This window comes from Ictidomys tridecemlineatus, chromosome 11, assembly GCF_052094955.1.
Source record: "Ictidomys tridecemlineatus isolate mIctTri1 chromosome 11, mIctTri1.hap1, whole genome shotgun sequence".
Taxonomy (NCBI): domain Eukaryota; kingdom Metazoa; phylum Chordata; class Mammalia; order Rodentia; family Sciuridae; genus Ictidomys; species Ictidomys tridecemlineatus.
In genome coordinates, this window is record NC_135487.1 from 132,045,116 (window position 1) to 132,072,390 (window position 27,275).

Below are 27,275 nucleotides of genomic sequence, written 5' to 3' on the forward strand. Positions count from 1 at the left end.
TCCCATATTCTTAGGCGAGACAGGGGTTTCACACATTTTGTCTGCAAACCTGGTATTTATAAGAAAGAGGAAGTTCCAAACCACACAGAGCTTTCTACAGAACTCCTGTGAAATCCGAAGACACTCTTTATAAAAATCTCTCTGACAAGAGAAGAGTAATTATGATCAGAGTCTTTTGCTTCAGTACTAGGGAATGTTTTTCTCTCTACCACATCCCTTTAACAAATGATGAAGGGACCTGGCATGAAGATGCCTTTGAAGGGGAATATCTGAGTAATCAAAAGCACAAACTTAGATCCATTACTAACCCAAAGAGGTTGAAAGACAAACCTGATATTGTTTACTTCACTATTAAAAACTCAGTTAACAGTGAATGAATCAATATGGTCTATTTTCTGGCCTAGAAGAAGATATAAGGCGTATAGTCTGCTAGCAATCCAGACTTTTATCCCCAAAGAAAAGCCAAACAAGTGAGGGAGACTGAGGTTTTAATCCCTACACACATCAGTGAAGCTGCAGCCCAGGGCCTCTCATCTGGAAGAGCTTGAGGTCACGGGAAGGAGACATGCTGGGGGCGTTGCTGTGAAATCCAGCCTTTCCTTCAGCATAGATGGATGAGCTTATAGCACTTAGACCAAATCCACAAAGATTTTAAAAAACAGACAAAAAACCCGGGTGCTACACACAGATGGGAACTTTGGCCATGTACCAAAGGGTTGCCAAAATCAGTCTTGTCTTTAGGGAAATCACCTGATATTCTGCTCCTCAGACAGAAACTTATGTGGAAAAAAAGAACCCAAGAGGGGGAAGAAACAGACTGAAGCCGAGGAACCATACTTTTGCAATATAGGCAAGATTTCCCACATTCTTGAATAGTTAGAAAAACTTACCAAGAACATTTCAGGAAAGATAAGCTGTCCCATCTTAAAGAAGGAGGTCTGTTAGATCCTGGGCATGTGACATTGGGGCCCAGAGTAACTGGGATGAGGCATGGACCCCAAACAAAACAAATTATCCGACTTGACACTTGTGTTCAGCCCAATCACCTTTTCAAGATGATTTTTTTTTTCCTTAAAGAGATAGGATCCTACTATGTGGGCCCTAAACACTTGGGCTCAAGAAATCCTCTTGCCCACCTCCCAAGAAGCTGAGACTACAGGCACATAGCTGTGTACCCAGCTCAAGGAGAATCTTTAGGGCTCACGGCAGAGTTGATCTCAGTCTAGGTAGCATTGGTGAGCATGAGGAATATAAAAGCTATGGAAAGTCTGTTGGACTCTTATTTTCTTTTTAAGAGGAATACTCACTGGCTATGCCCATAGCAGAGGTGGCTTCTTGCATATTAGACAAGATCACATTGCTGCTAGAAGGCTGCTGACAGTCACAGTGGCTAGAAGGAGTCAAGTACTGTTCATCTAGTGAGTCTTCCAGGATTTCATTTGCTTCCTCTTCTGGGACCTCCCTGCTGAACCTGGTGGGGTACATGGGACAAGAGATTGAATCAAGGCAGTCTAGAACCATAGCTTAATAATTAGTCCTGATCCAAAATTCATGGAAGAGGCTTTGAAAACCAAAGAGGCCATCCTATCAAAGAGGAAGTGCAACGATCCATTTGTGTTTGGGACACAGTGTACATAGAATCCGGTTCTCTTAACAAATAGATGAGGGAATGGACAATTATGCTAATGACACTTAAGCCACAGTGAGATTTATGATATTGGATTCACAAGGCTGTATACGAGTTTTACTTCATATTATATGAAGTGGTTCATTGAATATTGAATCCTGAGACAATAACAATCCCAGGACTCTTGTGGCTTTTAGACCTCTCTCTTGAATGGTTCAGATTTATTTTTTAAGGTAATTTTATGCCTGTGAAACATCTGCCAACATACTTTCTGACTCTGTGCAGAAAGCAGGAAGGTGTCTCATTCTGTCTTAGTTTTGTTGTTGTTATTGCTGGTGCTGATGTTGGGTTCAAACACAGGGCCTTGCACGTGGGAGGTAAGTGCTCTACCATGGAGCTACATTCTCAGTCCCTCACTTTGCTTTTTAATGACACAGGCTTTTAAAATACAGAAACCAGGGATTCCTGCTCAAATTACCTTTTGGTCAGACTGACTAGTTACCCAAACTTGCGGGAGGAACCTACGAGGGACCAGGGTTGTGACTCACTGATAGAGTGCTTGCCTCACATGCATGAGGCACTGGGTTCAATGCCTGGCACCACATAAAAATAAATAAATAAATAAATAAAATAAAGATATTGTGTTCAAAACTAGAACTAAAAAAATTAAAAAAAAAAAAAAAAAAAAAAAAAAGGACCTATAGGAACTGAGCACAACACATTCCCCAGACAGCTGCACACCATCTTCGGAGGGCTGAGGGACTCAGAAATGGGAAACAATTCAAGAGCTAGAAACAAAACAGACAACCATGTTTATTTTATTTATATTTGTTTGTTTGTAAATTTGTACCAGGGATTGAACCCAGGGGCACTTAATCATTTAGCTACATCTCCAGTAATTTTTATTTTTCATTTAGAGACAGGGTCTCACTAAGTGAACCCAGGGGCACTTAATTAGTTAGCTACATCTCCAGTAATTTTTATTTTTCATTTAGAGTCAGGGTCTCACTAAGTTGCTTAGGGACTCTGTAAGTTGCTGAGACTGGCTTTGAACTTGCGATCCTCCTATGTCACTTCCAGAGTCACTGGAATTTCAGGCGTGTGCCATTGTGTCAGACAGACAACCATGTTTGAAAAGGATCCATCACTGTAAAATGATTAAATGAAACAGGTATAATAAGCAGTTTCTGGTTTTTGCCTGAATTTGAGACATTTGACCTCTTAATTCCCTGCTTCTGGAATCCTCTCTAGATGGCACCATTCCATCATCAGCCTTCATCATTCAGTTACCTGAGAGCCAGTAGCCTTTGTCTGTCTTCATCCTTCTTACTATGATTTTCTGGAAAAAAAAAACAAAAAACAGAAGAGCTTGTCATAGGTTAAATAGTCACATTTCACACACTGGAGACATGAGGGCTGTGTGATCGGGACATAACATGCTATATGTTTGTTGAGAGCACTCAGAAAATTATCCCAGGAAGCCTCAGGTTGTATCTTTTGAGAAGTAGCCTGGCAGACTTCTCTGAGCAGGGGTGCTCCTGACCTCATAAACTATCATTAGGACATTCACAAAAAGTTAAAAATGTAATTTTTTCACCAGCTTACAGGATACTTGCCCAGCTCTTGAACTTCTCCAGCTATAACCTTTATTCTCTGCACAAGGCTGGTTGCTAGACCATGGTTGTGAGCACCATTACTGCCATCATAAAGAACCTAGCCCACTCTCAGAGGAGAGGACAAATGACCCTGTTCTACCTCCACTCCAAAATCAGGGACTCTCCAGGTTCAGCCTGTCGCTGCTGTGCTTCTGATGTTTTCATGGGTGATTCAACCAAAAATCCTATATCCAATTAAAATATCTTTCAGAAATAAAGATGAATTCTTTTCACACTCATCAAGATGAAGTAAACCAGCTACCTCTTACTGATTAAAGACTAAGGACTCCAGAAAGAATGTCATGCCACGCCTGTAATCCCAGCAGCTCAGGAGGCTGAGGCAGGAGGATGGCTAGTTCAAATCCAGCCTCAGCAATGGCAAGGCACTAATCAACTCAGTGAGACCCTGTCTCTAAATAAAATGCAAAATAGGGCTGGGGATGTGGCTCAGTGGTTGAGTGCCCCTGAGTTCAATTCCCAGTACCAAAAAAAAAAAGAAAAAAGAAAACAAAAAAGAACATTACAAGTGTTTACCTGGGTTCTCCTAAAAGGAAATAATAGCATGTAGGTTAAAGATCATACTCAAAACTAAAATAATCTACAGTGGGAAAAACTTTGCATTCTCTCCTGCTCCTTTGGGGGTCTGGGAGGAACTCATCTTCAGAGCCTGTCGCCAGTTTACCAGTGGTGAGCCTGCGGGCAAGGTGCTCTGCCAGCTTGCTTCCTTGGGTCAGTTGCTCACAGAGTCTTTGTCCATGGTAGCTGGTGATGCCAGTGCTCCTGAGGACACTCTCAAAAGATTTGACTGCATTTTTCACGTGCTGAGCAAAAAGATAGCAGACACCTCTCCCTTCCTGTATTTTCTGCCGTAAATAGGTCAGTTCTTGGGCTTGAGCCTGAAACAGGCGATCAGATTTCCTAAGGAGGAAAAAAAGAATGAACTGTAGGAGTGAACGTCATGAATGGAAGTTACAGGAGCAGAGATGTCTCTGAGAATGCCCCCAGGAACTTGCCAAATTGAATTCCTGTGCAAGCTGTCTGACTTGCCTGAGGCAAATGGAACAAAGAAGTATCCTTGGGTTTTGGAGTTTTACTAACTTGGTTTTTTCAAAATGCCTCATTAGGAGGGCTGGGGTTGTGGTTCAGGGTAGAGCACTTGCCTAGCATGTGTGAGGCACTGGGTTCAATCTCTGGCACCACATAAAAATAAATAAATAAATAAAAGTATTGTGTCCATCTACAACTAAAAAGAAAAAAAAAATTAAAAATGGATGGGGATGTGGCTCAGGGGTTGAGCATCCCTGGGTTCAACCCCTGGTACTAAAAAGAAAAAAGGAAAAGTTCATTAATGACAAATCCACACCTATAAAAATAGAGCAAGTATAATGATTATAGTAGAACCATGTGTCAGAGATGGTTCTATTCAGTATTTAATCTTTACAACCCTCTGAGTTAGATACTCAATATTTTCGCTTTGCAGATGAGCTAGCTGAGGGAACTGACCTGCAAGAAAATTAGGTAGATATGCTCAAGGACACAAAGCTAGAAGCCAATACTTATTATTCCAACCCTGGCCTCTGTCTCCATTTGATTCATATGTTATTAATGGAGAGCTCTGGAGCCCTCAGTAGACAGCAGCCCCACTGATTGTCTTTGTCTAGTTCTGTGCCTATCCTATGCATTTCTGCCCTTCTGCTTGCACAAATTCACTTTTTATTCTACCAGCCTGGGCAGCTGTATTCATGATCTTCATACAGGTACCTCCTTACCCAAGTCTTGCACCTCTTCGCAACTCCTCTGCCACACTGCCCTCTTCAGACTGCAGCTCCTCTTCCAGCACAGATTTAATGAGTTCTTTGTACTCCTCACACTCTGGGAAGACAGACAAGCTTGTCTCAGTGGGAAGCCCAACATACTGCTGTGGTCACTGCCTCCAGGGGAGAAGGCAAGGCCCACTGTCGGAACAAAAGTAACCCCTGCACCCAGCTCTACAGAGATTTTCACATCTTTACTCTTCAATCTTCAACTATACTCCTTATTTTAGAGGTAAGGGAAGAAGTTCACGGGCAGGTAAAATTACCTGGCAAGGTGATTCAATTGGTATTTGGCAGAGTCAGAATTCACATTTCCTGAGGTCTGACCATGATTACCAAACCTTTGGCCTCTTACACTAAGCTGGGGCATGAAATAGTGATTTCCTGTGTCTTTGGGAAGACACCAAGAACTGCAACACTAATGATCCCAAAGTATTTCAAAGATTTAAAAATATATCTGGGTTGGAGTTGTGGCTCAGGCAAATAAAAAAGTGCTTGCCTAGCATGTATTGATACGTTATTTATTATTAATAAAAGTCCATATTTACACTAGGTTTTGTTCTTGGTATTATAAAACACAAGTGAGATTCAAAACCAGAAAGCATTATTACACAAGAGTACATGTTCTTTGGAGGTTTCTTGTTTGTTTTTGCTGAAACAGGGTCCCAGTATGTTGCCCAGGCTGGTCGTTCAAACTCCTGTTTCTCACTGCAGCTGTACCATAAGCATCAGGCGCACCACACCGAGCACATGCTTTTAATCACTGCTCTACATTAATTTGATATAAAGTCCTAAGTAACACGTTTCTTCTTCAGCTTCAAAAATGTGTGTCTTGAAGTTGTGTTATGGTTGTGATAAATGATGTTTAAAACAACAACAACAGCAACTCAGTATTTCCACAATCCAGAGCTCATCTTTTTACTACTTTAACAAGTGGGCTTTAAGTTTTACTTATGTGTCTACGACAATAAGTTGGATAGTTTTTGTTTTTTTGTTTTTTTTGGTCCTGGAGATTGAATCCAGGCATGCTTAACCACTGAGCCACATCCCCAGCCCTTCTTTATCTTTAATTTTGAAACAGGGTTTCACTAAGTTGCTTAGGGCCTTGCTAAATGGCTGAGACTGGCCTTGAACTTGTGATCTTCCAGCCTCAGACTCCAGAGTCACTGTGATTACAGAGAGGTGCCACTGTGCCTGACTAGATAGCAAAATTTACCCCTCCTCCTTGATTTATTGAAAAATCACAGAAATTTAAAGGCAAATTCCGTTTCAAAGTTTGCAGGATCCTCTTCTGATATCTGAATTCCACTCATGCCCATTTTCCCATGTGGTTCTCCATCACTGCAGTTTCCCTTCTTCCTCCTCATTGTCAATAGATAGGGGGTTCCCGCTGGACTTCCAAATGTGACAGCTGGCTGTGGACTCTGTACTGGACTCAACTGGGACTGAGACTGGTGGTCTCCACTTGGTCTTATTCTCATTTTGGCCAAGTGTCTCATACATAATCCAGAACCTAGAGGTCCACCTGGACTTGCTTTTTGTCTACAAAGTTCATATTCACTCAGGAAGAGATAGAAAGGGTGTTATAGAATCTCTGGTTTTCCTGGAAATACCCTCAATCTGACCAGAATGTGATGTCTTCCTGGAGCTTAGGTGGGAATGGAATCTTCTTAAGGCATCAAGACTTCCCCATTTGTCTGCTATTAATATTCTCATCTGTAAACATCTGTGAGTCAGTTGGGAACTGACAGCTTTCATCTCCTTTAAGGCAGTTAGGATACATATTACTTCTTTCTCCCCAGCATAATGCCTTACAAATAGGTGTTCAGAAACAGCTTGAACTGAATCCTGAGATTTCAGCCAAAAGTGGTGACACATGTTTCTGAGAAAAAACAATTTAGCACCTTTAACAAGATTTTAGTCTCTATTTCTCCCTACTCTCTTCCTACAAACTTTATTTCTTTGTTCTTCAGTTCTTTCAACCTCTGCAAATTGAGGGCAAAAACCCACTTCTACCTTCCTAGGAGCACAGCCAGGATGAAGTCTATTTTGATGAAGGATAGAAAAGAAAAAAGTTTTGTGGGAAGCCGTTCTCACACATGATTGAGCTACTTCCCTGGCTGGGTGTGAGGCGCTCAGACCAGCTGTGTCTGAGCTTTCCTCACCCTTCCCAGATGTGAGGGCCTGTCCGTGTGGGGGTGTGACTGACCACTGACTTGAAAACCAATCACTGACCCTGACCTTGGAATGCTGTCCCCCTCGACCTTCATTGGATGGAATTTTCCCCTGAATTTTTTGTTCCCCAATAAAAGCTCACTCTCTGGTGTGCTTCCTCCTCTCTCCTGCTCGTCTCTTACTGCCCCATCAGGTGGCTAGAGGCAGGAGCTAGGAGGAGCCGTCTCTGAGCTGGGCAAGAAAAAGGTTAATTTGAGAGTTATGTGTCTTTAATTTGATCTCACTAGTTAGTTTACGGCAGAAGTGGCGCCCAAGAGGGGACATATTAGATTAGCTAGGTTGGGTGTGAGCGCGCTATAGAAATAAGGAATTGGTGACATTTTGGGATCACAAAAGTACCAGGAGGTACTGAAGCGACCAGACGTAAAATTATTAATAATGGGAAATTCAACTTCTACTGGTAAGGACATGTACTTGACTATTTTAGAAATGATAATTAATCAGAAAGAAAAGCAAATAAAAAAGACTCAGTTGTTAAAATTCTTAAAGGTTGTAGGTGAATTTTGCCCTTGGTTTTGTGACCAAGATTCGCCAAATTTACATACTTGGGACAAATTAGGAAGGAAATTACATAAAATCTGCCTTTCTAATGAATTACCTGGAAATTTTGATAACATTCAAAGACTATGGACTGCTTTAGAAATTTGTCTTTTTGATTACATGGGCCATAGTCCATGGCCCACTGAATGTCTATTGAAGGGTATTCAGAGAGCCATTAAGTCTATTCAAATGGAAAACCTGTCTGAGGCTAAGGTAATCTCCTTTCCCTTAAGCCCGATAAAGACAAAAGCTCCCGGGGCTAAACCGAAAGTGAGAAATGTAAGCGTGCCTGAAGTGAGTCAGGGTAACTTGGAGGAAGATCCTAGAGACGAAGATCATAGACAGCAAGCCTCCGGAGGGATAGATAGTTCTCTTCCTGGAGGCATAGAAAGTCCTCCAGGAGGGATAGAAAGTAATCCTCCCGGAGAGGAAAATCCAGAAGAAATTCCTAGAGAGGTAAAAAGCCCTTCTCCACCACGTGGCTTAGAAGCCCAATTTCAAAATGGCGACAGCGAAAATTCAGCTGAGGAGTCGCAGTCTGAGGGAGAGGAATCAGACATTGAAATCCAGGACTTGCAGGGAAATTTTAACAGGCTGCGTTTAACACCGCCTGCCCAGGCTATTAGAATTCGGCCATTGTCTGCTAAAAGGTACTCTGAATTAACAACGACTTTTCTTACCCCGTTCCAGCGAGGTATTAAGAAGGCACAGGAAGCCGGGGAGGACATTAGCGAATTTCAACTTTTCCCAGGTTTTGAGCAGATTAATGAACAGGATCAGCGGGTTCGCGTCCACGCGGTAATTCCTTTTAAGACTATCAAGGAATTAAAGAGCGCTTGTGAGGTTTACCGTCCAAATTCACCTTTTGCGCAAAATTTGCTGGAGACTATCGCTTCACAACCGCTCCCACCGAGTGACTGGGTTTGGTTAGCTAGAGCTTGCCTGAGTGGCGGGGATTTCTTGCTTTGGAAGTCCTACTGGTCTGATTTTTGTGCTAAACAAGCAGAAAGGAATAGGAGACAGAATCTCCAGACACCAGTGGAAATGCTGTTAGGAACGGGTGAATTTACCGATTTGAAAAGACAGTTAAATTATGAATTTGCGGCATATGATCAGATAACTGCTTGTGCCAACCGCGCCTGGAAACAGAGTTTCCAAAGACCAATCTAATTTAGTTCTAACTAAGGTTAGACAAGGTGCTAGTGAACCTTATTCTAATTTTGTAGGGAGACTGTATCAGACAGCCAGCCGCTCCATAAGAGACCCAGGCGCTCGTGAATTCATTGTTAAGCAATTGGCATTTAAAAATGCAAATAAATACTGTCAGGATGTTCTCAGACCCCATAGAAAAAAAAGAACAGTTTCTGAGTTTATCCGTTTGTGTTCTGAGATCGGTTCCACTCATCTACAAATAGTAACATTAGCTGCTGCGTTAAAACAAACTTTGCAGCCACAGGAATTGGCGCGAAAACCCCGCGGGAGGTGCTGTCTCTGCGGGAAAAGTGGCCATTATGCCCGAGAATGCCGTGTTCGCAATGTTAAGTCCAGGGCTCCCTCTGCTGTTGACGGTAAATATTACAGGGCTCCACCCCCGTGGTGGATCAGGATGGCGCTGGGCAGCCCGCCTTCTTGTCATTTCCTCCTGGCAGGAAAAAAAAACTAACCATCAGCCCTTCCGCAACCCTTCCCCGGTCCCACCAAAGAAATGGGGAATTGGAGGAGGGGTCGCACAGTTTGACTGGCACTGGCCATGACAGGCTGCCATTTCTACCGGAACATAAATCACAGACAGTTTCCTTACGACCCTCAGTGACAATAGAATTAAATCCTGAATCAGGGCCAAAACAAATTCCTACTGGGATTTTCGGGCCACTCCCTGAAAAAAGTATAGGTTTAATTTTGGGACATAATAATTTAAAAGAGGCCTTGGAGGTAATACCTGGAGTAATAGATTCTAATTTTAAAGGACAATTAAATGTTGCTCTAAGGTCCAATTATGCCCTACGGCTTACTCCAGAAGATACATTTGCCCAATTAATTTTATTACCCTGTGATTCAGATGAACACCCTCAAGTAAATTCAGTTTCCAAACCGCCAGACAGTTTAGTGCGACAGGAGAGCCCTTTACTGGAACTTAAAATTAATCATAAAAAAATCAAAGGAATTCTAGATACTGGGACAGATATTTCTATTTTTTCTAGTAAATTCTGGCCTAGGAATTGGCCCTTACTTGTAGCACCAGCTGACCTAGAGGGAATGGGACAAATTTCACAGCCTGCTCAAAGTGCAAATTATCTCCGTTGGGAGGATTCGGATGGGAACAGTGGAGTTTTTAAACCTTATGTTTTGGAGTCCTTACCAGCAAACCTATGGGGAAGGGATATTTTAGCTAAAATGGGATTGTTATTAGTAACTCCAAATTCTATAAGATCAATTGAGGAAGTTAATCAGGGTTTTTTTCCTGGAGATGATAAGAAAACCTTTCAGGGAGAGTATCTGCTTGAAAACCAGTCTCCACCACAGAGATTAGTAAATACTCCAAACCAAAATTTTTACTAGGGGCCCTTAGTGTTTCCCCGATCCAAAAGACAGCTGAGGAGCCTATATGGATTTCTCAGTGGCCCATCTCAGGGAAAAAACTTAAAGTAATTCATAGGTTAGTTGAGGAACAGCTTCAGGCTGGTCATATAGAGCCAACACTTAGTCCTTGGAACACCCCCCCATTTTACCAGAAAAAATCAGGTAATTGGAGATTACTACAGGATTTAAGGGCAATAAATCATTCAGCCTATGGGATCCTTACAGCCAGGACTTCCTTCCCCCACAGCCATCCCTTTAAACTATAGCTTGATGGTAATAGATTTAAAAGATTATTTTTTCTCTATAAGGTTACATCCTGAAGATTGTGAAAAATTTGCCTTCACTGTCCCAGCAATTAATTTTTTAAAACCTGTTAAAAGATATTGCTGGAAGGTACTCCCCCAAGGAATGCATAACAGTCTTACTTTATGCCAGAAATATGTAGATCAGGCGATAGCTCCTATAAGAAATAGCTTTTCTGAATCATATAGTAAGATAAGAGTTAAGGAGTTACATACCCTTAATGATTTTCAAAAGCTATTAGGAGATATTAATTGGCTGAGGCCATTCTTAAAACTAACTACTTCTGATTTAAGTCCTTTATTTCAGATATTACAAGGGAATTCTTCCCCAACGTCTCCACGTCAGCTAACAATAAAGGCTAGAACAGCTTTTAAAAAGGTTGAAAGTGCAATAGAGTTGATCCTAAAGAAATAGTGTATTTATTAATATTTCCAACTGAACATAATGCCCCAACAGGAGCTATATGGCAAAGATTGGGAGTTATTGAGTGGATTTATTTAGCCCACTCCCCTCAAAAACATTTGGTTCCTTTTCATGACTGTATTGCTCAATTAGTAATTAAAGGTAGAATGAGAGTTTTACAATTAATTGGATCTGAGCCTGATATCATAATTATTCCATTTTCTGTTCAACAAAACAATTGGCTTTTTCAAACTTCTAGCGTATGACAGATGGCTTTTGCTGATTTTCCTGGCCAGATAGATAGTCATTACCCTTGTGATAAAATTATTCAATTTGCATCATTAACACCGCTTATTTTTCTAAAGATTGTACGTGCCCATAGATGGAACCCTATCTGTGTTCACGGAGGGTTCAAGCTCAGGTAAAGCAGGTTTTTATAGTTGTGTTCACACAGAGGTAATGCAAACTTCATATACTTCTGCCCAAAGAGCGGATCTTCAAGCTCTCATTTGTGCCTTAAATTACCTTACAAATGAGCCTATTAACATTTATTCTGACAGCTTATATGCAGTTGAAGTTACCAAAAATATTGAAACTTCAGTTATTGGGATATACTTCATCACAAGAGTTATTTAAATTATTTCATAACTTACAAAAGGCAGTACAAATGCGAAAATACCCATGTTTCATAGGACACATATGGGCTCACACTAATCTTCCAGGACTTTTAGCTTCAGGTAATGACAAGATTGATAAATTAGTAGCTGTTTGTCAACAGATGTCTCCATATGATTGTGCACAAGCTTCCCATTCCTTACATCATCAAAATGCTTCTAGTTTATGTAAAAAATTTAATATTACCAGAGAACAAGCTCGTCAAATTGTAAGTCACTGCCCTAAGTATGTCATTCATTCTCCATCTTTGCCATCAGGGGTAAATCCCCGTGGATTAAAACCAAATCAAAATATGGCAAATGGATGTAACTCATATTCCTCAATTTGGTAAATAAAACAGGAATTCCTTATAACCCCCAAGGTCAAGCCATTGTGGAATGAGCTCATTTATCTATTAAGCTTCAATTACAAAAATTAAAAGGGCAGAATAGGTTTATGACTCCCCAAAATAGCCTCAACCATGCCTTGTTCATTTTAAATTTTTTTAATTGTGACGCAGAAGGTCACACTGCAGCTGACAGACATATGTCTCCTGCAGTAACAGGCCCTTTAGGCAGAGTTTTGTGGAAAGATTTACAGACCGGTCAGTGGAAAGGCCCAGACCCAGTGATTATGTGGGGCAGAGGTCATGCTTGTATTTTTCCAGAAGGTGCTTTTCGTCCTATCTGGGTGCTATCAGACATGGAAGAGATAGAACCCAGATTCAAGCGACTGAAGATCAACCCAGAGAAGCCCCCATTCAAAAGGAAGAGATATCGAAGAAGGATGAAGAAAAATCAGACTGACCCAGCTGAAAGGCTGATTTCATGGGAAGATGTGAAGAAGCTAACAACCCAGGCCTCCTGAATAATTCGACTCCTAGGAAAAAACAGGACCCCAGTCTTGATGGTAGCGATAGTAATTGCCCTGCTGGGCTGTCAGGTAAAGGGGAATCAGATAGACACTTACTGGACATATTTCCCAGACCCACCCCTGGTACACCCAGCTGTGTGGACTGGAGAATCTATTCCAGTATTTACCAATGACTCATTCATGATGGGAGGATTTACAGATACTCATGTTACTCCCAATCATGTGACTAGATTTAATTATTCTGGCTACAGTGCCCAATTACCTTTGTGTTGGTCCCACGATAAACATGCTGGCTGTCTGAAAGTATTTGAGGAAAAGACAGCGATTGGTAGACCTAGACTGACTAATCATACTATTTATGGAGACTTAAAAACCTTATACTAGATCAGTAATTAAGATGGGACTTTCCCATAACAAACCAGTCATTTCTGCAAAACCTCCACGAATACCCCACTGTCCAAATAGTTCTGCAATTGAGATTGGCACCTTTCCTAGATGGATAGATTGTGTAAATACCCTTCCTGTACAACATAAGGTGTCTAAAGATAGTGGGTATATTTTAGACTGGTCTCCAAAAATTGATGAGACAATTACAAAAAAAATTCTGCTATGACACCTGCAGGATTTGTTAGTAATATTTTGACTCACAGTGAGGGTGGTATTCAAAAAGATGTTTGGTGTTTAATTGCTACCTCAGAATTCTTACATTTTACAGACAAGCCTTTACCAAAATTTGTTGGCAAGAGCTGTAAGAAGGGATCTTGCTATGGCTTATGAGCCCGTGTCCAATCTCCTTATGTTTTAATTATTGGAAATGTAAAAGTTAAATGGATAGATGACAGATATGTTGTTACATGTAACAAATGTAACCTAACCAATTGTATTACTAGGTATAATGGAGGAAAAGGAGTGCTAATACTTCATCAGCCCTCTTTTGTTTTATTGCCTGCTAATATTTCAGAGCCATGGTACGCTGATGCTGCTTTTCAAATCTTACAGTAAATCCATGCCCAGCTAGCGAGACCTAAATGTGCTATTGGAATTATAATTGTTGGTGTTTTAGTGCTGTTTCTTTTATTGCATCCACTGTTTCTGCCTCAATAATCTTATCTCAAAATATTCAACATGCAAAATTTCTTAATTTAGCCCAAAATACTTCCAAGGCTCTGCGTAATCAAGTAAATATTGATGAAAGGACTGAGACTAAGTTAAACGCCTTAGAGGTGACATAGGTAGTGAACTTTTGGCTTTAAAGTTTGAGGAAAGGCTTAAATGCCAAGCAAATTATAAATATGTGTGTGTTACAGCTACCAAGTACAATGCTTCTCTGGGATTGGGAGAAGGTTAAGAACCATTTGTTAGGTATTTGGCAAAATAATAGAGCTGATTTTTCAGATCCTTCTTCTTTGGCTAACCAAATATTGAAGGAGTTAAATGGATTTAACCCTGGAAATATTCTTAAACACTCGGCCTGGTACATTATTGGATTGTTCTCTTTGCTGTTAATTCTCTTTTGTGTTGTAATTATAGGATGGTGAGTCTTCGGAGCAAAAGTACAGAGGCTCCAGAGAGTAAATCATCGCCTGAATTTTACAAGAAAAAAGGAGGGATGTGTGGGAATCCGTTCTCGCACGTGATTGAGCTATCTTCCTGGCTGGTGTGAGGCGCTCAGATAAGCAAGCTGTGTTAGACTGTGGGAAGCCATTCTCGCACGTGACTGGGTGACTCCCCGTTTGGGTCTGAGGCGCTCTGGCTAACTGTGTCGGAGCTTTCCCGGCCCTCTCGGCCCTCTCCTGATGAGAGAGCCTGTCCATGTGGGGGTGTGAATGACCACTGACCCTGAGGCCACTCACTGACCCTGACCTTGGAATGCTGCCCCCCTCGACCTTCATTGGATGGAATTTTCCCCTGAATTTTTTGTTCCCCAATAAAAGCTCACTTTCTGACGTGCTTTCTCTCTTGCTGGTCTGTTGTGTAAACCTTGCTACCCTGTCAGGTGGCTAGAGGCGAGAGCTGGGAGAAGCCGTCTCTGAGCTGGGCAAGAAAAAGGTAATTTGAGAGTATGTGTCTTTAATTGGATCTCACTGGTTAATTTCTATGTTTCGAACCTCTAGTATGAAGCTAGCATGCTGGTCGCATGGCAGAAAATTTGAAGAATATTTAACTTCTGATGTACATTTATCACTTTGGTGACCATGCCCCAGTAGGACTTACCATATTTCTGCAGGTGGTTGGCCAGAGAGAAAGCTGTAGCTTTGGAAGTGAGGTATTTCTCTCTGAGATCTTGCAATTTCTGTTTGCTTTCTTCCAGCTGAGAGAGCAAGTACTGGTTAGATTCCAGAATGCTCATTTCTTTCCTTGGACCAGAAAGAGTAGTGGGAGATACTGCCATGCTAAAGGTTGTGGTAGAAGTAGAACCAGAATCTGGGGATAAGAGATCCAAACAAATAATAAATTAAAAATAAGTGATCATGGTGATGATTGTACTACTTGGTAAGCTAATAAAAATCACCGAACTATACAAATATAATGGATGAAGTCTATGGTATATAAATTATAAGAGTTCTTTATTGTGTTAAAAATTTAGTTTCCTTATATTAAAATAAAAGAAAACAAGTATAAAGAATGCAGACTTGAGCTGGGCATGGTGCTGCACGCCTGTAATCTCAGCAACTTGGGACTTGGGACGCTGAGGCAGGAGGATCATGTGTTAAAAACCAGCCTCAGCAAAAGCCAGGCACCAAACAACTCAAGTGAGACCCTGTCTCTAAATTAAATACAAAATAGGACTGGGGATGTGGCTCAGTGGTCAAGTGCCCCCACCCCCAGTTCAATCCCTGGTGACACAAAAGAACGCAGACTTGAAACTAGGCATAGTGGCAAACACTGGTAATAGCAGTAACTAAGGAGGCTGAAACAGGAGGATCGCAAGTTTAAGACCAACCTGGGCAACTTAGTGAGACCCTGTCTCAAAAAGACTGGGAGTGTACCTCAGTGGTAAAGCAGCCCTGAATTCAAATCCCCAGTACCACCACACAAAAAAAGCAGATTCGATCATAACTTACTTTTGGAATAAACTTTGTCGGCATGCCACAACCCTTCAAATCCTTAGCCACAAAAATAAAGCCCAAGATGCCCAGACTCAGAGCCTAAGTCAGCCTGTGGCTCAGACCCCCACAGGAGGGAGGCTCCTGTGCCAGGCCTGGAGCTGAATAACAGAATCAGAAGGTGGAGGATGTCATGGAATCTCAGCAACTCCCGCCTCTGGCTGCCTAGTCCACAGTGACGCCGTGCCCTCCACAGCGCTTCTCAGTGTCTGTGTGACAATCCTAAAGGCCATCTCTGTCTAAAAGTCAAACATACATTCATTTTTTATTTTTGCAAGTGCATAGAAAACACAAAGGAACCAATATTTTCCCCAATTCTTAAGTTATCTTGAGGACTGTCATGACATTATTTTTTTCTTTAAAATATTTAAGAATTTTAGATAATATGGTATTCTCTGATTCCTCTCAAGATTTTTTCATACTATTGTAATATTATAAGAAAAAATCCTGAGTATGGTATTCTCTACATGTGAATGGTGTGTGAGGACTTGGGTTCTGTCTTCAGGTTCTTCTTGCTGTGCCCAATGTTAGGCTGGCTCCATTTCCTCCACTAAGGAAACGCGTTGGCTTTTCATTAACTTGAAGATAGGTTTCAGGCCTCTGCCTCCTGATCCCCTCCTCCTCGGCTGTGTGTGGGGTTTTTGTTTTTAATCTCTATATGCCAAATGTGTGCTTGCCACTTTCATTCTGCCTCCCCAGGATCTCTTCCAGTCTGTCACCTTTGATTTCACAGAATCTTTTTTTCCAAATCAGACCTTGAAGTAGTTTATGTATATCTCAAATACATTAGTGACCACTTGTTTCAATTGAAACTGTTCTTTGGAGCAGTTTTTATGCAACACTGATTAGTAGTTTCGGGTCGACCAATGCTGTTGACCTGAGGATGTATTCTCAGCGTGGTAAAAATCAAGATTGTGAGTCTGTGGTGGGAGATTCTTCTGAGAAGAATCAGAGAAAAATACCATATTATCTAAAATTTTTAAATATTTCTGTGGTAAGAAGTTACCACAGAATTTCTGTGCAAAGGGGTTTAGTGGCAAAGAAGTTGAGGTTACAAATATAGGCCGAGATGGGAGAAAGTGATCCCTGACATACCTCATTTCCTGCACACAATTCCTCCCCAGTAGTGAGAGAGACTCCTCTCGAATGTGTATCTCTTCACTTCTGCTGCCTGGCTCTCTAGGCTGGTGGCCCACACGTGCAGGACCGTGGACACGTCCCTAGGTACCACTGAACAGTCATGGCAAGTGAAGGAAACTCCCAACCCCATGCCAGCCTGCAAATACACCAGGTTTTTGAGAGTCTCAAAAGCTTTAGATGATATCAGTATTTTTATTTTATTTATTTTTTATTGTTGGTCGTTCAAAACATTACACAGTTCTTAATACATCATCTTTCACAGTTTGATTCAAGTGGGTTATGAACTCCCAACTTTACCCCGTGATATCAGTATTTTTAAATGTTGAGGTGTATTTTAAGGATTAGCATGTGGTCTATCCTACAGAATGTTTCATGTAAACTTGAGAGGACTTATATTCTGCTCTTTTTCTTTTTTTTTTTTTTATAAAGAGAGAGTGAGAGAGAGAGAATTTTTAATATTTATTTTTTAGTTCTCCGCAGACACAACATCTTTGTTTGTATGTGGTGCTGAGGATCGAACCCGGGCCGCGCGCATTCCAGGAGAGCGCGCTACTGCTTGAGCCACATCCCCAGCCCTATTCTGCTCTTTTTCGTTGGATTCTACTGGTGTCTATTAGGCCATGTTGTTTTAAACATTTTATTTCCTGGTTGATCTTTTGCCTAGTTTTTCTACCCCTTATTAGAAATATGGTATTGAAATCTGTAACTGTTATTGTTGAATTTTCTACTTCTCCCTTCAATTGCATCAGATTTTGCTTTCTGTATTTTTGGGGTTTTGTTAGATGGATATGTGTTTGTAATTGTTATATCTTCCTGGTAGGTTAAGCCTTTTATAATTATGAAATGTCCTTCTTTGTCTCTGGTACCACTTTTTATTTAAGATCTGTTTTTTTGTCTTGAGGTAGTATAATGTCTTGAGGTAGTATAACGTTAGCATTCTTACTGTATAATTATGTAGAGTTATATGTCAAAAGGAATTTTGCAGATGTGATTAAATTGGCCTTAAAATGGGGAGATTATCCAGGTGAACTTAATTCATCATGAGGCCTTTAAATATGGGTCTAGAGCACATAGAACTAGAATGTCAGAAAGATTCAAAGCATGCCAGTGATCAGTGAGGAAGAAGCTCTTAACTGCTGACTTTGAAGGTGGTGAGAGCCACAGTCAAAGAATTAAAGTTTTTTACAATTAGTGCTACCTCAAAATATAAACATTTTTTCTTTGAAGGTATATGGATTGAACCTAAAGTCACTCTATCACTGCGCTACATTCCCATCCCTTGTTATTTTTTGAGACAGGGTTTTTGCTACATTGACAAAGCTGGACTCAAATCTGTAATCCTGCTGCCTCAGCCTCCAGAGACGGTGGGATTATAGGCATGTGCCACCATGCCTAGCAAGTTTCTCAAAAAATATTTTTAGTTGTCAATAGACCTTTATTTTATTAATATGTGATGCTGAGAACCAAACCCAGTGCCCTAGACATGCAGGCAAGCACTCTACCACTGAGCCACAACCTGAACCCTAAGCTAACAGTTTTCAAAAATTTATCTACAGTGGGGTACGGTGATGAACGCCTGTGATCCCAGCAACTTGGCAGGCTGAGGCAGGAAGATGGAAAGTTCAAGACCAACTTTGGCAAATTAGGGAGACCCTAAGCAATTTAGGGAGAAACTGTCTCAAAATTTAATAAATTATATTTGCCCCCTACTGTCTGTCTAGAATGGGGGTCACAACCGCCAGCACTTTGCCCTGCCTCCTGTCCTCTCTGGATGTGCCATGCCTTTCTGGAGCCCGACGGCACTGCCTCAGTCCCCCACCCACATTCACCCAGGCTCCGACCTCTACCCTTCTGGGAGTCCAGAGGGCCCTCCCTCACAGTCACAGTTCTATATAGGTAATTACCACAAACTTTGCTCTTTTCTTGTCCCATAAGGCCAGGACCTCTAAGACTTTTACTACTGTTGGTGTATTTCTATTTTCGGTGTATCTGGAGAACTCTGAAGTTTCAGTTTCTTCACCCCGCTGCATGGTAAGAAGTTACCAGACGACCTGTACAAAGCCCAGTACACAATCAGGGCTAAAGTACACAATCAGAACCAAATGATAATTTGCCTAAATCAGTCAGAGATATTGGCAAATGTGGTGAGGGTATTTTTCCTAAGGTTCCACACTACAGAAATATACTAGAACTTACTTTTTACCAATACACAACCCGGAGCAGTGGTTGTACACCTCAGGCAAAACACTGATCCCTCCAAGACCACAACGTGGTTTCTAAGGCCAACAATTTCTCTACTGCTTAGAAATATTCCTTTTTTTTTTTTTCTGGTGCTGGAGATTGAACTCAGGGGCATTTTATTTTATTTATCTATTTTATTTAGAGACAGGGTCTCACTGAGGTGCTAATTAGCAAGCCTCACCATGCTGAGGCTGGCTTTGAACTCTCAATCCTCCTGTCTCAGCCCCACCTCAACCAGCTGCTTAGACAAATTCTTGAGTATCATTTCTCTTAAAACCACTACTGCATAATTTGCTCCTGGTGACTATATTTCTGTGGAGACTTGAGTTACCTTACTCATAAATAATCCAGCAGAAGTAGCAAAAAGATTACTGTCCTAGTCTGGCATGTACCACAAAGACTCCCATGGACACTCTGTAGATGCATTGATGAACCGTGCAGAGCAAGTGACAATCACATACATTAGCCAGAAATCAAAACTTGGTCCTCCACATGAAACTACAGAGTCTACCATCAAACCACCAAAGCCCAGAATCCATGCCTGTGGAGCATGTGGGACGACCTGAGGACTTTGTTTTCCAGATGCCTTCAAAGACTTGTACCCCCTCCTGGAGCCACCATTTAGACTTGGTGACCCCATATTGAGAGTGGCATATTGTGCTCTCTTCATAGGAAACCATGTTTTTCATAAGAGGTATTTGTATTTTTTATGGAAAGTATTGGCAGATATCAATTCATAAAACATAGACACTCAAACTGAGAGGGTCCTATCCAGAAGCTCCTTTACGGCAGTTAGTTCTGTCCCAGTGCTGCAGGACATGGGCCTTCCAGGAAACGGAGGCAAAACAAAGGTCTCCCTTTCAAACCCTGATTCTTGTGATCAAGTTGGAAAGATTTCAGACATTTACCTCAGAGTAAGCGGCGTGTGTTCTTTTTTCAATTTTTATATTCATTGTACCGGGGATTGAACCCAGGGGCTTAAACACTGAGCCACATCCCCAGCCTTTTTATTTATTTATTTATTGTTTTATTTTGAGATAGCATCTCCAAAGGCTGGCTTTTTGTTTTTTTTTTTTAATTGTGATATGTTCTTTATTTACTTTTTTTTAACTTTATTTTTTGTAATGCTGAGGATCAAACCAGGGCCTTATGCATGTCGGGCAAGTGCTCTTCCTCTGAGCTACACCCCAGGTTGGCTTTCAACTTGCAATCCTCCTGCCGCAGCCTACCAGGTCGCTGGGATATAGGCTTGTGCAACCTGTCTGGCCAGGGATAGGAAAGGGAAAAGGGGGTAATTTCAAGGAAGAGAGTCGGGGAGAGGGACAGTATACCTCTCCTATATTCCAAGTTTACTGGGGATCTCAGGTTTCCAAAGAGTCCTGCCCAAGTTCACCTCTTGACTTTTGACTAACAGCAGGATGACATCAGACTTTTAAGTCCCCACCGCCATGACAACTCTAAGTCACTTCAGCCTATGCTGACTGATTCTAATTGGAATCTGATCATTACAGATTTTGTGGTTAGGAGGAATTACCTTTATTTCCCTGAGTTCTGGGGTCTGGTCTGTGTGAGAGTCACAGAAGTCCCCTACTTGGGGTGACTCATGTTTTTATTGGCATTTCATGACCTGCATTTCTCCTGCAGATAACAGATAGTTTGCTAAGGAATGTAACATATCTTATAGACTTAAGCCAAGCAGGGCTGCAGATAAATTGCTTTTTAAAAGTCAAAATATGTGGGGGTCAGCACAATGGTCCCATTTTATAAAATAATTCTATAAATTTTATAGAATAAAAATTTTTATGAGCCCAATTTGTAGAAATATTATTAACCTTATGTTTCCACCATTCACATTTGACTGTTTCCTATTGAGAGAAGAGATGTCTCTGAGGGACTGGACTAGAGGTGGAGCCAGGCAGAGTTACACAGTTTCATGCCGGTTTTCCCTGTGCTTTGCCCTCATTTTACTTTAGTGTACCAGGGCACAGCCAAGGGCACTGGCTAGGTTGTGACTATTCATGGGCCTTTCTTCATTTCGGGGTTTCATGGGCACTTCCTTTTGCAATTCAGTATTTCTCCCTTTATTCCCAAATTCCAATATCTGTTCCAGGAATGCTAGCCAATCCCATAAATTGGCTAGGAAAAGTATATTATTGTGTTTTGGAGAACAGTTTCCATAGTTTTTTCTTTTACACCCTTGAGTCTTCAAAACTTGTGGAATCTAGGCAGGATAGAAGAAATTTTAAAATAGGTAGAAAGAAGACATAAGAGAAGGCCTTGGAGGTAGAGCTTTGATCTGGGGCTCGGCATACATTCCCGCCTGTCACTCACCAAGCCGGTCTCCCCCTGGACTGTCACTCCCAAATTTCTAGGAAATCTTTAAATCTTTTTATTTAATTTTTGTTTTTAGTTGTTGACAGACCTTTATTTAATTAATTTATTTATTTGTGGTGCTAAGAATTGAACACAGTGCCTCACACATGCTAGGCAAGTGCTCCACCACAACCCCAGCCCTTAAATCTTAAAGTTACCATAAGTTCACCCACTTATGAAAATTACCTTGTGCACTATTAATTAGACCATCAATAAATATATTGAGCAAAGAGAAATATTTTTAGAAGCCTATAATTTGGGGGACTTTCCAAGATTATATGCTGATCAGATGGAGACCCCACCAGCCTAAGGATTCTGAGAACGCGGAGCTGATACGCTCTTCACATACCTTCCAAGTCCATGGCCTACCAAGTTTAAGAGTTGAGAATCCCAATAGCAATCTCACTCTCAAGATGGCCCCTATTCTTCCTGGAATGTGTATTCTTTGCTTTCCTAAACAAATCTCTGTACCTTTACTGACACAGCTTAAATTCTTTTCCATCATGTTTATCAAAAACCCATTTGTTCCCTAGTCGTGTGCCCCTTTCTCTGAGAACTCCTTGGGACTCTATTCTGGGGATATAATCAATATACTCATGTAGGCAGGATAAAGTAGAATGTGTTTCTACTTGTCAAAAGAGACATGGAGGAGATCTATTTTCAGAATTTTGGAAGCATCATCTTTCAGTGCAAATTTTACTGATAGACTCAATTGCAGGGCTGGGGATGTAATTCAACAATAGAGTTCTTGTCTAGCATGAACAAGCCCTGGGTTCATCCCCAGCACTGCCAAACAACAACAACAACAAATCTTTCAAAATATTAACTTTCTTGATATGAAAATTAGCCCTAAGATGTCTGCTTTTACAAGTTGACATCAGTAGGTAAGCAGTAAAACAATGTGTGTCCTTCTGCCCCAGAAACACTTGCGTAACAATTAAATTATCTTCAGAGACAAAACTCTCAGAGACAAAACAGACCAAGATATTTAGCATCTCTGATGCTTGAAAGTCAACTTGGCTGGGTATAACTCTCCAGGTCATCTTGATTTGGGGTTGGGATGGGAGGGAGGCTGGTAGACCTTATCCTAGCTATTAATCAGGTTTTCTTATATAAACTACTAATACTTTCTCCAAGTTTGCACCTCCCTTGTAACTCAAAGTGCTATTGTTTTCCCAAAGAAAGTAGCTAATTATAACCAGACCACAAAAATGTGTTCCCAACCAAGATTTTGTACAATTTTCTATCTCAAAATTATCTCTTACTCATTTCTAGCACTTAAATATTTTAATCCACATTTATTTTGCTTAGTATTTATTGTTTTACTTCAAATAACAACAAGCCAAATACTAAATGTCTCAAGCCAAAAAAAGAAATTTATCGTCAGGAAAATTGTTCTAGGTATGTAAATAAGTAAGAGAGATTTCTGGGTGTTCTAGTTGTGAAGTGTTGGGTATTGTTTCTTGAAAAGGAACAGAAAATAAATATCATGTGCCTAGATGCAAAATCAAGTATATTACATGGGTACATACAATGGGTAAGAAAATAAATGTCCATATGTTTTATTGATGAAGTACAAAATTATTAATAATTGAGCACAACCTTTTGCATGGTGAATGTCCTGACCTGTTCTGCTTGCCTTGGATCTCTGGTACAATCCTCACTTTCCTCTCCACAGGCTACTTGCTCTATTTTCTCCAAAAGTGGGGAGACCTAGCACTCTGCCAAGCTGTGAACTGCCAACACCTCAAGTCCCAGAGCGAGACCCCCAACATCCTCAGAGTAATATAGGAAGAGTCATGTAGTCATATAGGACTCAGAGTAATATAGGAACAGAGATACATTTCTCTCTCAAGGAAAGAGAAACCCGAACAATGAAGTCCTCAGGCCTCTGAACTAAATACCAGCTCTGTCCTCTGCAGACTGCTGCATCTAGTTTTTGCTCTTGTCTTTAGTATTGCCATCCCAGGCCCTCCACAAGGCCCTATCACTGAGCTACAACCTGGTTTTACCTACCTTGGATGGACGGCAATTTCCTTGTGCTCAGGCTAAATTCTCCTTGAGACCAGGCTTTCTCAAACACCACACTTCCAATCTGTCAGGGGGAAAAATGGTGTTTCCTCCTTGATAAACTAGAGACTTTGATCTGCGTCTCTGAATGTGGGCAAACCGCTCTCCCGATAAAGGCGAGGTGGTGGATTCAGCTGCCTCAGAGCTGCGCGTTGGACACCCTCAGCCCAGGGACCTGGGTCTGGACGGCCGTTGAGACTTTTCTTTCGTTCCCAGCGTCAAAATCATCCTCTGCGGAGGAACAGGGTCAGGCCTAGGTCCTCTGGCCGGCCCCTCTTGCCTGGTCAGGGACACTTCAGCCCTTCCCTGTCACCTGCAGAGAAGCCCAGGGGGCGTTTATTCACTGTGCCTGCAGCTCCCGAGGCACCGGGGCGCGGGGGCGCGGGCGCACGAGGTCATTTTGCGGTTCCTCCGGGAGCCCCTGCCTCGCTGCCTTGTTCTCACCGGGAGAAATCCGCGTCCCAGGAGCTTTGCAAACGCCCCAACAGCCCGGCGGGACCAGCAGGGGAAAGGCAGAAGCTGCTGAGGGCGAGGTGGAAGTAGACCAAAGGCAAAAGAAGAAACCCCCACGAGATTTTATGGTTCAAAGGCACCAAGAAGGTGAGAGGGGCCTTCTCTGCAGCCAGTGCCCGGGCAGCAGATGGTCCAAGGCGGTTCGTCTCCAGTCAGGTCACAGTAGCAAACCTGGGCCTGGCTATTCCCAAATAAACCACCTTCTCTACTTCCCAGTTGGGTGGTGCTTGAACCTGATACAACTGATACGTTTTACTTCTTTCTTTATTTTATAAGTTATGTACTTAAGAGTATTTTCAATTTTTTTAGCCACACGCGGTAGTGCCTGCTGTGATCCCAAACTTGCTATCCTGCTTCGCTCAGCGGTAGAGTACTTACCTAGCAAGCCTGAGGCCTGGCAAAGGAAAGTACTTTTGTTGTTGTTTTAAAGAGAGAGATCAGTTTTTGGTGGCACAACATCTTTATTTTATGTGGTGCTGAGGATCAAACCCAGCACCCGGTGCATGCCAGGCAGCACGTTACTGCTTGAGCCACATCCCCAGCCCCTGTCTTTTGAACTGTACTTTCCAGTGTGATGAAAAATTGAAAAACCTCTGCATTAGGGAAAGCAAATACTGTTGAGAATCTCTCTCTCTCTCTCTCTCTCTCTCTCTCACACACACACACACACACACACACACACACACACACATTACATTCAGCCAGATAGGTTTGAACCCTTAGGTCAGACACATTTTAAGTGTGTTGTTAGTAGAACTTAAAATGTAGGTACATTTGACCAATTAAGCAAAAGTAATAGTGATGGGTTGCAGAGGTGATAACAGGAGAAGCAGCTCTGTGGCCTTCCCGCTCTGGTTAACCAGAGCTTGCCCTTGGATAAAACTTCCTTTGGCAGCCTTCTTCAAAGGATCAAAACCTACAGACTACGGTGGGTTGATCCAACAAGTCCTAAGTGAGGGCTGGACCCGGGTGGCTGGAGGACCCGAGAGCCACACTATCAACGCCCTTGCCACCGTGCAGAGCTGGGGCTGGGAATCCGCGGCGGGAAACTTCCCAGCTCCAGGAAGGCGGCCGAGTGGGGTGGGCGCTGGGGTGGGCGGTTCAGCACGGCAGGACAGCGCCAGCCAGCCCCCGGGGGAGCAACCCCGGGACCACACAGCTACTCCCAGGTTGAGTTCTGAAATAGCCAGTACCATTCTGCTGCCCCTCTGGTTTTGGAATCCCTGGACACCCAGGTTTCCCATGCGACAATGGCCACGGTTCACTCCTCTGGTCTCCTCTGCTTCTCTAGTCCTCAGAACTTGCGGTGCCTTCAAAGGGACCGAGCTTAGTGAGGAAAGATTTTCTATAGAACGGAACGGAAGCTAATCGTGTGTCTGTGGTGCAGTGGGTTCGCGCGTTTGGCCATTGACCTAAAGCTGTGGGTTCGAGTTCCCAGCCCCCGCCCGGGGGGGGGGCAGCTGTCAGTTTCTGCACGTTCCTACTCGTCAACTGCAGACTATAAACACACGTAGCTTTTTCTTCTGCTCCCTATTCCTTCCCACGTCTGATACCTGTCCAGGACTGCCCCGACTCCCAGCCTGACCCTGTGCTCAGGGTATCTGTTCTCTGCAACTGAGCCATATCCCAGCCCTTCTTGTTATTTCCAGTCTTGCTAAATTGCCCAGGCTGACCTCAAACTTGTGATCCTCCTTCTTCAGCCTCCGGAGTCACTAGGATTACAGGTATGTGCCACTGCACCTAGCTTTTCATTTTTTTGGGGGGGGAGATTCTTCCTTAATTTGTGCATTTAATTAACATTTCCAAATGCTTTTGAAACTAAGTTGGTTTTATGATTTTATGATTATAATGCTGCATTCATTCTTGTACACATATCTGGTCAGTCATGCACATGTTTCTGTAGGGTAGAGAACTAGATGTGCAATTTTTTACATTATAGTGTGTGTACAATGCTTCTGATTTTAGTATGTTCTGCAAATTCACCTTCCACAAAAGTGGTTCCAAATCATATTTCAATTTATTTTCCAATTCTATCAACATCCCTTTGCTTGCCAGCACAACAAACTTTTTCTTCATCTATGGTATTCTAATTAGGTCAGCGCTGCCATCCTGGCTTAGCTACAGCAGAGGTCCAACAGAGGCCATGTGGCTATGACTCTGATAAGTATGTTGTATATTTTAGGCAGTTAAAATCTTAAGATAGGGGCTGGGGTAGAGCACTCTACTTAGTTGGTAGAGTGCTTGCCTCATACGCACAAGTCCCTGGGTTCAATCCCCAGCAACACACACACACACATACACACACACACCCCTCATATAATTAAACTCCTCTAATAGCTGTAATCATTTTCTGTGGTGACGTGGTGGCTCAGGTCTAGAGAATACTGGACAGCATAACCTCTTTGATTGCTTTCCGCCAAGCTGCTTATCAAAGAGGAGGAAAATCATAAAGGACCCCAACATTTTATCCTCCTGTCCTTTCCACTTTTTTATATAAATGTTGTTTTAGCTTTTAGTAGTTGTTGAAAACAATCTAAAGCCAGTGCTCCCTTCTATACAATGGTGAATTATTATCCAAAAACAGTCTCTATATTATTCCTTAACAGGTCTTTTCAGGGACAATGGGGATACAAATTAACCAAGCTTAACATATTGCTGTACCCAGTCCTGTACTTTGTAAGCACCTCATGCAAACCTGAGTCCTTAGAAGCTATTGGCTGGCATTCCCTCAGTTTTTCTGTTGAGTTGCATGAATAGTATTTCAGGTCTCTGGCTTTTGCCTAATAAGTGTGGTTATTGAACAAGTCTTTTTTTCTTTATCTCCTTTCAGCATAATTTTCTGATTTGTGACATAAAGTGAATCTCTGAGGATAGTCTTTGTTGGGTAATGGCTGACAGGGATCCATTCGTTTTGGTGATACATGACATTTAATCTAGTCTGTCTACTTTGATCACCTATTGTCCTAACTTTCTAGTGTTTCCTGATATTTGAGACAAAATTTTTTCCATCTTGTCTTTCCAACATTTGGTAGAATTTATGGACCTGTAGTTGTCAACATCTACAAAAGTTGAATACAGTATCTGTTGCAGTAATTCACTTGCAGGTCAGTATGAGAAAAGAAAGAAGAAGCAGAGCAAGCAAAGCAGC

At 41.9% G+C, this 27,275-nt stretch overlaps 1 protein-coding gene and 1 long non-coding RNA gene across 4 annotated transcripts in view; one reads left to right on the forward strand and one right to left on the reverse strand.

Annotated features, from left to right (window-relative positions):
• LOC120890550 (NBPF family member NBPF6-like protein) overlaps nucleotides 1-23,862 on the reverse strand; it is a 28,476-nt gene extending 4,614 nt beyond the window's left edge. For both annotated transcript variants that reach the window (XM_040287486.2, XM_078027667.1), the window contains exons 1-6: nucleotides 23,561-23,862; nucleotides 14,898-15,107; nucleotides 5,052-5,154; nucleotides 3,965-4,200; nucleotides 2,918-2,966; nucleotides 1,308-1,471 (exon numbers count right to left, since the gene is read on the reverse strand). In XM_040287486.2, the coding sequence (XP_040143420.2) occupies nucleotides 1,308-1,471; nucleotides 2,918-2,966; nucleotides 3,965-4,200; nucleotides 5,052-5,154; nucleotides 14,898-15,075 (730 nt within the window). In that variant the 5' untranslated portion in view covers nucleotides 15,076-15,107; nucleotides 23,561-23,862. The remainder of the gene's footprint in view (nucleotides 1-1,307; nucleotides 1,472-2,917; nucleotides 2,967-3,964; nucleotides 4,201-5,051; nucleotides 5,155-14,897; nucleotides 15,108-23,560) is intronic.
• Nucleotides 7,745-14,629, forward strand: LOC120890549 (uncharacterized). 2 transcript variants are annotated; one of them, XR_013428313.1, is made up of 2 exons: nucleotides 7,745-8,669; nucleotides 14,214-14,629. It is a non-coding gene; the product is annotated as an uncharacterized LOC120890549 (long non-coding RNA). The 2 variants fall into 2 exon arrangements; XR_013428314.1 differs by having other exon boundaries at nucleotides 7,745-8,521.
• Nucleotides 23,863-27,275: the final 3,413 nt, after the last annotated feature.